The sequence below is a fragment of the Lactuca sativa genome, chromosome 4, assembly GCF_002870075.4.
Source record: "Lactuca sativa cultivar Salinas chromosome 4, Lsat_Salinas_v11, whole genome shotgun sequence".
Classification (NCBI taxonomy): Eukaryota; Viridiplantae; Streptophyta; class Magnoliopsida; order Asterales; family Asteraceae; genus Lactuca; species Lactuca sativa.
The window spans coordinates 373,507,766-373,519,519 of NC_056626.2; the positions used below are offsets into that span (position 1 = coordinate 373,507,766).

General features: G+C 34.9%; 1 protein-coding gene across 1 annotated transcript; it reads right to left on the reverse strand.

The window, feature by feature from the left end:
- Positions 1-7,868: 7,868 nt before the first annotated feature.
- On the reverse strand, positions 7,869-10,940 carry LOC111893880 (probable WRKY transcription factor 3). Its single transcript, XM_023889967.3, has 4 exons — positions 10,204-10,940; positions 9,219-9,811; positions 8,957-9,130; positions 7,869-8,288 (listed from the first exon to the last, which is right to left on the reverse strand). The coding sequence occupies exons 1-4, from the start codon at positions 10,642-10,644 to the stop codon at positions 8,036-8,038; spliced, it is 1,461 nt and encodes a 486-aa protein (XP_023745735.1). The 5' UTR covers positions 10,645-10,940; the 3' UTR covers positions 7,869-8,035.
- Positions 10,941-11,754: the final 814 nt, after the last annotated feature.

Consider the following 11,754-nt stretch of genomic DNA (forward strand, 5'->3'; position numbering starts at 1 on the left):
AGGCTAGCAGTAAGGCTTCGGGCGGCGGTTGTGGCAAGTTGGAAGTGTTGTAAGGTTGCGGGGTGGCCCATAGCATACACCGGTCCCTGTATAGCAGTAAGATTGTGACAAATCTGTGAATTGCTCGTGGATTTCTTCAGATAGTTTTGGTCAAGGTGGGTCTGTTCGCAAGGTTGTGGGATGGACACAACATATTTGGAATCAGGAACTTGTAGGTCGTGGGAGACCGGGTATGAGTTAAGACTACAGTTGTTCTTGTAGCATTCAGTTTAGCATCGGGTTGGTGTCGTGATGGTTCGAAGAATTAGTGTCAGTCGAGGTTTTCTTTTGGAAGTCGTGTGGAGCGACTGTGTGAGTGTCTTTTGGCTTAGCAACCAGGCAGGAGTCCGGTATTTCAGATAGTTGGCAAACAAGTTGGGACCAAGGAGGTCCGACTGCTTTTGGGAAAGCAATTAGGAGGCAGTGTGATGTTTCAGATAGTAGTAGTGATTTGAGATTCGTGTGGGTGGTATAGCTTGTTGTTCAGAAGTGCTAAGTCACTTACAGCGGGATTAAATAATCTTAGAGTAATTGATTTGCCCTGTTGCGCAGCTCTCATTTGAATCTAAGCATTGCAGGGATGGATCTTCTACTCAGAGGATTATATGAGCCTTCTGTTAAGTACAGGTGTTCTACATCCAGTTATGGTCAACGACCTTCTTCAGTTGGTAGCATCAAGATGATCAGGGTTGGGAGTTCTGTGTTCAGTCTGTTAATAGATGAAGAATTAGTTTGGTAATGTTTCATCATGGGCAGTCTATCGGGGAGTCAGACCAATGTAGACTTCAGATTTCAGATTAACTAGTTGTGGCTATTTTACAAGGGATTATTGTCAGGTGGTGAGAGGATTCGTTCATCTTCGGGTTGGAGAGCCCCTATAGGGTTGGTTTCGATGCCTTGGGAAGGTTACAGTATGCTCTGGGTCATGGCAGTGTTGCTCAGGTTGTTTCGTATCCCGAGGATGGTAAGGAATGATTTCGAGGATGAAATCTAAATTGGGGAGGGGGGGAGTTGTAACGCCATGTTTCGAATCGTTTCCCATTGCGGGGCGATGATCAAGGAGTGGATATTATCAAACTTAAAAACCATGAAGAATTGAGTTTGGACTCATTTGGAGGTGGATGATGTAGTTTGCATGATCTGGGTATTCGGTTTGCATTTTGGAGCCCAAGGGTATCGGTAAAGACGTTTTGTTTCGGGACTTTTATGGATTTTGGATTTATTTTTGGTTGGTTTTCAGACTAAATAAAGTTTATAGAAGTGTAGGACTTCTCGTTACCTTTTCGTGGATATAAAGAACGTCGAAAACAGATAAGGGATGCAAAAGTTATGATCATTTGAAGTTAGAAGGGTTTGAACCAAACCGGGTATGCATGGCATACAAGGGAGGTACGCATGGCGTACATGGGTGCATTTGGTAACGCCTTGTGCTCCCCAAGGGAACGTGATGCGTTCATCAGGTCAAATGGAAACCCTAATTTAGGGTCTTGGACCCTATTTAAACACATTCACTCGCCTCCAACCCACATTTCCTTCAGCGTCCATCCTCTCTAACCCTAAGAACGAAACCCTAGCCTCCATTTGAGTGATTCTTGAGCTTCAAAGTGATTTATGAGTATTTTGGTGCTTGGGGAGGAAAAAGGAACTTATTGAAGAGTCATTGCTTGATTTGGAGCCTTTGGATCCAAGCTTAGTGTACCTAGATCTATATTCTGGAGGTATAAAGTCTCAACCTTGACAACTCTTTCATGTAGATCTATCTAAGTGATATTTTGTTATGAATTTGGTCCCTTCGAGTTGGTTCTTGTTAGTAGAAGTTACTCCAGAACCTTTGAGCTTCATATTTGGTCTTTGTTGAGGTTATTGAGTCATAAAGTTTGGATCTTGATGGGTAAAAACCTTCCATGCATGATTTGGTAGTCATTTGATGAAGTTTGGGGACTTAGGGTTTTGATTGGGGTCCTATTGGGTTACGCTAAGTCATAAAGTTGGAAACTTTATGACTTAATAAGTCCCTTGAAATCAAATTTGGAAGTTTGTATTGAGGTCTTAAGGTATTAAGAAGTTTTAAGACACTTTGGAGTGATTTGGACCCTTGAAGTTCATTTTTGGTAATTGGCTTCATTAAGCCATGCAAAGGCTCAAAGCCTTCGCCTTTATGGGTTAAGTCACTGTTATGGGACTATTCTGGGGTTTTAGACGTTGGACTTAATGGATTAAGTCCTTAGAATGAGAATTTGGGAACTTAGCCATGAACGTCGTGTGTAGCTCATGGGAACGCAACACGTTCCGTCTTGAGTCCCCATCAACTTGTCTGGCGAAGAATGTCGTGCGTTCAGCCCTTGAATTCTGTGCATTCGTCTGATCAGTGGAGTTTTTGGTTGTTGGACTTGGACTTAACTTTGGATGTGGGCCTTGCTGTTTTGTGCCTTATTGGGCCTTGTGGCGTCATTTCGGTTTTGGGGCTTGGTTACTTGGGGCATGGTTGGGTCGTATAAGAATAAGTGTTTTGGTTATACTGAGATATATCTTAAGACCAATAAGTTATTAGGCTTTAGAGTAAGGTCCATGTTAGGGGTTGGGCCCAATTTGGAAATTTGGGCCATAAGTGGGCTTTGGGTGATTATTGGGTTGTGAGTCTTTATGATTGGAGGGTTTGGGCCTTAGTCTTGGACCAAACTAGGCGAGGGGTAAAATTGTCTTTTTACCCTATATATGGATTGTTGGCTTCGGATTGGAACCTATTTATTAATTGGGTGTTGTTTGTTTGATAGCACGGCGATTCTAGCGGATCTGCAGTCAGAGATTTATTCGTGGGTTCAGCTGTCAAGGTGAGTCTCCCTTCGTGAATGTTACGGGTCGAAGGCACCAAAGTCGGCCCTTTATTTATTGCAAAGTATGATGGTTGTCTGTGTGATAATTATCATTGTTCACGTATTGTTTGATGATCATGTGATTTATGTATGTTATTATGTGGTAGTGGTATGGGTGAAATAGACCTCGTAACTGGTTGAAATAGACCGTAGGGTAGGTTGGGCACCCAGATATGCTGACAGGATAGGTCGAGCACCCAAATATGCTCGGCAGGGTAGGTCAAGCACCCAGATTGCTCGGTAGGGTAGGTCGGGCACCTAGATATGTGTGACAATATGTTGGTGTTATATATGGTATTTGGGGAATTCACTAAGCTTTGTGCTTACAATTTGTGATTTATGGTTTCAGGTACTTCCGGTTCGAAAGGGAAGGGCCCGACTTGATCGCAGCACATACACCCGTGTTTTCCGCAATATGTGATTTTGGGAATGAACTCTGATAATTGTTTTTAAATGCTTTTAAATGTTTGTTTAAAAATACCTTAGTGTTTTGGTTACAATAAAAATGAAATTTTTACCCTTGGTTTTTGGGATGTTGCAGTCTATGTAGTTATTTTTGTGTTTTGTAAATCAAAGGCAAGTTGTTTTAAAATGTCGTTCGAAAAAATTTGTACTAATTTTCGACAATTTTAGGTAGAAGCCTAGTATTTAGTATGTGTTATGTGAAGTTTCATATGTGTTTTTTTTGTTTGGAGAAGTCAAGTTTTGATCTTATGTGAAGTTTGAACTTTATTTTTGTTGATTTTAGTCTTTAAGAAAAAAAATTGCTTTGGAAAGTCGGATATTATCGCAATCATAAAATGTAAATATAGTTAGATGTTTTTAGTACTTCCTTCATTGTGTTTATATATTTTTTTTTAGTAGCTCAAGCATTTGTATTTGTAATTGTATCTTTGAGGTTTTGTTGTCTAAAAAAATAGAAAAAAAAAAATGAAAAGAGTCGGGGCAAGAGAGTTGTGTTCTTTTTTCTTTTATTAGATGTTCATATTAGATTTCTTCTTATATATTCCATTTCCATGTTGATATATTTTTTAAGCTAGAATTAATATTTTATTGGTAACTATAATAGCACTACATCATCATATTTTGTTTTGAGCATGCACTTTACATGGATCACATTTTAATAGGAGCACTAGTACCTTTAGATGATTGTAGTTTTGCTAAATTTTGTATATATAGCTCGTTTCTCTTTTGTCATTTAGATTTGAGTTATTTTTTTTGGTCATATTTCTCGATTTGAAAGAGAATTGTGACGAGTGAGTGGTATGCAAAGGTGGGACAACCTTTTGTAATGTAATGGCTAGATTGGACCATAAATCATGTCATGTGCGCCATATTAGTGAAGTATGCATAAATAGTTTTGTATCTTTATCATATGTGTCCTTTTGCTAGAAGTGTAACAAGTGTTCGTCCCTTAATGTGATTCTTATAACTAAAATGAATGCTTTTATTTCTAAACGGTGTTGTTTTGATTTGCTACTAAAGATGTTCATTACTTTTATTTTATTTGTTTTGTCATTCCCGTTTTCTCCCGTTTTTGTTTTTCTTGAGGACATGAGCGTTTGAAGATGGGATAAAAATGCCTAAAGCTAGAATGATATCAACAACGTATTTTCCTAATTGCCAGAATTCACGACGTGAACAAGATAGGGTCACGACGTGAGCATGATCAGAACATAAAAAAAATAAGATCTGTGAACGTTCTATTCCGAACCCAAACACCCAAACACACCCCCAGGTGCGAAAAACACATACTTAAGCCCTAAGGGTTGATTTTTGAAGGGATAACTTGATTTAAGCTTCGATTTGGTGAATCAAGGTAAGAATCACCATCTCTAATACATTAGATTTGGATTTTTGGCAAGATTCTTCATAATTGCGATGAAACCCTAAATTAAGGGTATGAGCTTAATTAATGGTATTGAGTACTTGGAATTGATATTATATAGTTTAATTATGATTGTTTCTAGTGATTATGAGTATTATATGAATGATAGATTGTAAACATGATGCTTTTATGAGAAATTTGTGTTAATAAAAAAGGGGTCTTAATGGGTTAAGAGAAGTGAAGGTAAATATGATATGTATGATAGTTGAATTGAATGAGTAAACCTTCTATGAATGTTGACTGGTTGATTTACATGGAATTAAAAGCTATAAAGATGTTGGTTTGAGTACATTGATAGAGTTAATGAGTATGATTATAGGTTAAAGCATGTAAATGGTTTAAGAATTGATCATTTTGGAATTTAATCAAATAGGAAATCAAGGAATGACCTTTGGCAAAGAGGAGAAATTATTGGAGTATCATCCTCATAAACCTTAGTCAAGGTTAGTTATTTCTCTCACTTTTCCTTTTGATTATTATATTTTTAAATTTATATATATATATATATATATATATATATATATATATATATATATATATATGTGTGTGTGTGTGTGTGTGTGTGTGTGTGTGTATTTGAGGCACTAAGTGAATTCCATCAAATGATGAGTTAATAATAGAGCATTAATATAAATAGATATCATGTATTTGAGCATGTATGTATATGATTGGCATATATGTATGAGATATACATATAAACATGTAGCAGAGCATGTGATGAGCATACTTCCTTCGGGATTTATGATGATATATGTTTATTTTTCCTTCGGGATTGATGACGAGATTTAAGTATTTTTCCTTCGGGATTGATGACGAGATATGAGTATCTTTCCTTCGGGATTGATGATGATATATGAGTATTTTTCCTTCGAGATTGATGATGAGATATAAGTATCTTTCATTTGGGATTGATGATGAGATATGAGTATCTGCTTTTGGGATAGATGATGAGATATGAGTATGCTTCCTTCGGGAACAATATTGAAATATGAATATACTCCCCTTGAGCATAAAATTAAGAAATGAGTATAATATCAAAGTTATTTGTGAAATCTTTGATTATATAAATAAATATGGATTTTATGTAAGTATATGTATTAAAGATAGATAAAAATATCAAAATAAATGATTAGACCAATGAGGGTATTTTGGTCAATTTGTGTAATGGTCAAATCGATGAGAGTTTTTGATATTGATAAAAGACTGATGTAATCTTAGAGTATAAATAAGTTTTTAATGGGAAGGACTTAATGCAGTGAGAATGGGATAAGATGAGTGAGGGTAAATCAGGAAATTAAGGAAGTTGTTGAATTTGCAGTATCCACGACATGAGACAAATGAGTCACAACGTGAGAAAGTACAATACCATTTTCTTTTGTTTAAAAACTTTTAGCAATGAATCAAAAATGACATACAACATAGAATACAAGATTAAATAAAGATGAGATATATAAAGTATATGAGATGGAGGATGAGATGAAATATATACATATATATATGAAGCAAATAAGATCGAGAAATGATATATAGAATGAGTGCGACATAACAGAAAAGAGATATAATAAAGTACATTATTTTGAGTACATATAAAATTAAATAGAGTATGAGAGATAGAATAGAGAGGAGAAAAAGTCAAAGACAAAATCAAGATATATGCAGAATATGTGATGAGCTGGACGAGTAACTATGATGAGAAATAATAATTATGAGAGAGAAAGTAATAAAAGATAGGAGAATAACTCACCAGACCTAGTGTCTGATGTAGTAGGGATTTCTGTGTTTACAGGTAAAGATAATAGTAGCGTGGTACTGGAAAAGAAGACATGAGCACAAAATCAAGATTTATATTGTAGGATGTTATTATTGTATTCTTCATTTTATATAAACTAGTTGTGAAACCCGTATATTATCCGGGTTGATTAAAACAAAATGTTAAATGGAAACAGTTAAATGAGAAGTTTATTTGAATTCGAAATTTGAAATAAATAAAAATTATGAGAAAAAAACATGCAAAAAATAAATAAATTAAAATTATTGTTTAGTTATCAGACCCGTATACTAAACAGGTTAATTATAACAAAATGTTAAAAACAAAGGTTTAAACTGTAAATTTATTTGAAATTGAAATTGAAATTTAAAGTTTAAAATTTGAAATTAATATCATTATGGTATGTTTAATTTATAGAAACTAATTAATAATATATCAGATATGGAAAATAAATAAATGACAAGTGGAAAATAAATATATCTTTAAATTATGACAAAATGACATGTAGCAAATTGAATGAGAGAAGAACATGTGGCAAAATCATTCTTATTTATTAGGGTAGATAGTTAAATTTATATTGTGTTTATTTGATTTAACGTGGGATATAAAAGTTTTAGATTTTGAATATATTTTCCGCATTAATAAATAAAATCTTGATAATTTTTATAGATTAGATGTTTTAGATCAAGGATGTCACAAAAAATAATAAAAAAAAAAAAGTAAAAACAATTAGTTGGTCTTTTAAATAAACAAGTTGAAAGTTTTCTCGTATTATGAATATCTAATAAGCTTCTTCATTTTAGATTTTTTAATTAAAAAAACTCCCCCGTAGATGCTCTAATATGTTGCATATGATCACATTAAGTCAAAAACTACGTTGTTATAATAATAATATCATGGCTCTCTCACTCAAACAATAAGAGACTGTATAACATCAACAATTGCATATATTACATCACTCCCAACCTGTCCCTCTCTTGTACAACCATTTGACTTGTCTCATTTTACGTAACTTTTTCAATTTTATCTATTTGACTCAATAAAAATGAAATATAACATTGTTCAACCCACCATAAGGATATGTATTAAACGTGTTACATCTATTATAATCAACATCGTTGCTCATTCTATTCAAGTTTGAACAAAAAAAAAGCTACAAAATAAAATCGAGTAAACATTATATACCCTTAAAAATATAAAATAAAAACGCTTTTCGTGTACAACAAATTGGGCGAATATCGTGCATACAAGGCACACAATCAACTCGCTACAAACAACATAATCATTTGTACATCATATGTAACTTCAATAACCAATCAAATACACAAACTACAAAACAAGACTGAAGACAGAATCCCATTTAAAATGTACTACTATAGTATTCTTCTGTTATAATATGAACCATAAATAACAACCCCTATTTGATATTTTCATTACAAGTTTTATAAAAAAACGATAGTTTAAGTTTTACGCAGTGATTTTCTCTTCTTTCATCTGTAAAAGAACAGGTCTTTCATTGTTTCCAAATTTGGTTTCTTTACGTTGTGATGATGATTTTACATTTGTACCCTTTTCAGTGTTGTAGGCTCGATGCCTAGATACAGGTATATCATGATTATGTTTGCCTTCGTATGTTGTCACCACTGATTTCGGGTCCGATGGGGCCCGCTCTACATGCTTTCGCACATTGCATCCTGCATACGTACATTTATAATAACTCCTGCAACATTTAAAAAAAAAAAATCATTTAACAAAATTGAATCAATTTTTTTAATTTTCCATTCCCACTTTTTACTTGTAATGTTATACTATAGATTGAATTGATATTTAATTTGGTGATAAATGGCTAATACTAATATAGTTTATAAAAGTTAGGAGTATTTTGTTAGGCAGTTCCTTTTCCATTAAGTAAATAAAGAAAACACTTATTAGATTAAGGTGTTGTTCGTTTTTTTTAAGCGAAAATGCATGAAGTCTGCGGACCACCTCTGCAACTCTCTGTAGCAGAAGAGGTGGACAAAACGGTTGCAACATGTAATAAAAAGTTTGTTTGTTTTTTTAATGTCTGCAGACTGCTGCAATAAGTTAAAGTAAAGTGTGAAGAGGTTTGACGCAGATGGTCTAGCGTTGCACCACGCAACACAAGTGCAACAGTTTTTAAGTTAGAAGTCTTCTGAAAAACAAACAAATGCGAATGGCCAACTACTATGCGTGTGCTGCGCGGCACAGCAATAAGTGGTCAGAAGTGGTTTTTTAGAAAAAACAAACAGCACCTTAGATTAAGTCATGTCCCCATTAAGTCCATTAAGTAAAAAAAAACACCAAATGAAAAACCAAATCTAGTCATTTTCACATAAATTTAAATCATGAGAATCAAAATAATTATACCTTGGATTAGTATTCCCTTTGACCACTTTCTGACCATATTTTCTCCACTTAAATCCATCATCTAAAAGATCAACTTCACTTCTTGTTTGCACCACTATTTTTGGTTCTGCCACCATCTTATTATGAGAAAAATTCGATTCCACGGGCGCAGCCACAGGCCCCACTTCCGTGTTCCTGCGCTCAACAACATATACACATCACCAAATGTTCCAAAAAAAAAAACATATACACATGAGTCAAAACATATATAATAATTATATACCTTCTTTTTGGATTAGGTTCATCGTCCGACTCATCGATTCTAATCAACTCATTTGACCGAGGAATATCACGGGCAGGTTGGGCAGCAGCCTCAACTACCCGTGTCTCAAATTGATAATTATTCGGTTTGCTGACATCAGCGCTTTCTTTACCTCTCTTATTCACCAATGGTGGGTCATGATTGTGTTGACCTTTATACACAATGTCACTTATATGCCCATCGAATGACTGCCCGACTTTTTTCTTCACCGGGCAGTTTGCGTGTGTGCATTTGTAGTAGCTTCGTGGATGCTCACTTGCTTTGACCTGTTTTTGCCCGTATTTTCTCCAATTGTAGCCATCATTGGTGTCGGTAGGTGCGGTGATGACGTGGCGGGGTTCGCTGATGTCAGATTGGGAAAACGACACGTCATCGGGTGACCCGATTTGGGAATCTGAGAGGTCTGACTTTGTGTTGACTATTTGTGGTTCTTCGTGTGATTGTGATGATTTGTTTTGGTTTTCGGGTTGGATTTGATTGAAATAAGATTGGGATAATGCGGCTTGTGCTGTCACGTGAGCTAATGCTTGTTGGTGAGACATTCCGAATGGACTCTACACAAGAAATAGCAACTTACTTTCGATCATTTGTTTTCATAGCATTTCTCTACTCTAATTATCAAAAATAGTCAAACGCTAAAAGTATTTCATTTTCAACGCTTATTGTGATGTTCAATTTAGTCAAAAAAAGTTGAGATTTTAGTCGGATTTGATGTTGAAAATCTGTTCGTTTGACATTAAAAGTCAAAAGTTACCTTTTTTATTGGAGAAAAGTGACGTAGATACCAATCAGACAGGATGTATCATACGATTAGGCGTATAATCATTGAGTTTTCTATTTTTCTACTCTTCTATTCAAATTACAAGATCGAATACCCAGAAAAGGTTTTAATTAACGATCATTGATAAACAGTTAACGTTTCATATAACTATATAAGAAGCAGTACCTGAAGAGGTGAGAAGAACCCTGGAGAATTGAGTAATCCAGAAGGACTAAACGTAGATGGGAACATGAACCCAGATGGGGATTGGGCGATTACCAAATCCATGGGTCGATTTTGCTTGAATCCCCCTTGTTTCTTTTCTGAATCAGGTTGTTTCGAGGAAGAACAATCGTCAAACATAGAAGTAGGTGGGATTTGAGATGCAGGGGACGCCATGGCTCCAGCGAGAAGCTGAGAAAACGAGCGGCAATCGATGTCAGTGTTATGATCGGAGAAGAAATTCGAGATGAGGGTCATCGGTCCAGGGCTGAACCCTGGTCCAGGTCCGCCGGTGAATAGGGTTTCGAACGAAGTTTGTGGTGGAAGCGCAATCATTGGAGGAACTCGCCGTTGTTGTTGTGGTGGTGGTGCTGCAGCTGCTGACCCTCCGTTTGTCTCCGCCATGACTATCTTTCTACTATACAGCCTGTGAAAACTTACAGATTGCTGGATTGTGGTGGTGGTGGTGATTGTGGTTGTGGTTGTAGCCGCCGCATTCAGTTTTCACTTTCTCACACGGTTTCTCTCTCTAAATTCAGCCATGATTCCGATCTAAAACTGCTGCAAATGATTTTGGGGGTTTAATTGCGAATTATTACGTATCTACTTGCTCCAATCGAGTTTTAAATTCCGTATACGAACAGCAGTTTACAGAGGGCAGAGGGTGTCTGTGTGTCGCGCATCTCGATCTTATCCTCTTATGGTGGGAAATACAATAATAATAAATCGAGATAACTACATAAATAGCCCTTCAATATTTCTCTATATCCACTTTCAGCCCCTTTAAATAATTTCTTTTAAACCTTTTGAATTCTGATTCAACTATCCCAAATAATTCAATAATCATATTTTAATATCCAAAAACCTTCGTATTGTAGTACCCAAAAGACTATTAAGTTTAAAGCCAAAAGATTTAATCAGAAGCAAAACAATTAAAAGAAAATTTTAGATTTGTTTAAGTTTGTTTACTAAAAAAGTTCATAAAATATTACATAGATAGGACCCACAAATTGTTTTTATAAGTTTTATCGTTTAACAATAAATTAAATGATTATTTAAATATAAACAGTTAAGCCCATCTAACGTTATGAAAACGATGATGAAATAAAGAAAAGAGGATTCCATCACCTAACTATTTCGATTCTCACAAAATAGCCATCCTCATATTTAAATAAAATAAATCATATACTACAATTCATCAAACATTTTATAAAATGGTTGAAACCAAACAAAACTAACTGTTAGCTGTTAGTTAAAAGTTGATAGCTAAAAGTTATATATATTATTTTTTATATTAGTGTTTAATTAAATAAGCTGAATTGGGAAAGATGAATTTTCATAATAATAATAATAAAACCAATAAAAAGAATAATATGAGAACTAGATTGAGAGAATTGGAATGGGTTAATACCCTCCACCTTAGACATACAATCTGGATTCATGTGGCGGCTTTCAAATGTTTAAATAAAAAAATATTATTTCTTTTTGCCTCATGTTTGATGTGGCCATTTTATC

Coding starts and splice junctions, on each gene's coding strand:
- LOC111893880 (XM_023889967.3), bottom strand. CDS start 10,644: ATGGCGGAGACAAACGGAGGGTCAGCAGCTGCAGCACCACCACCACAA. Junction 9,812..10,203: donor GGTTCTTCTCACCTCTTCAG/GTACTGCTTCTT, acceptor TTTCTTGTGTAG/AGTCCATTCGGAATGTCTCA. Junction 8,289..8,956: donor AAAGGGAATACTAATCCAAG/GTATAATTATTT, acceptor TAAATGTTGCAG/GAGTTATTATAAATGTACGT.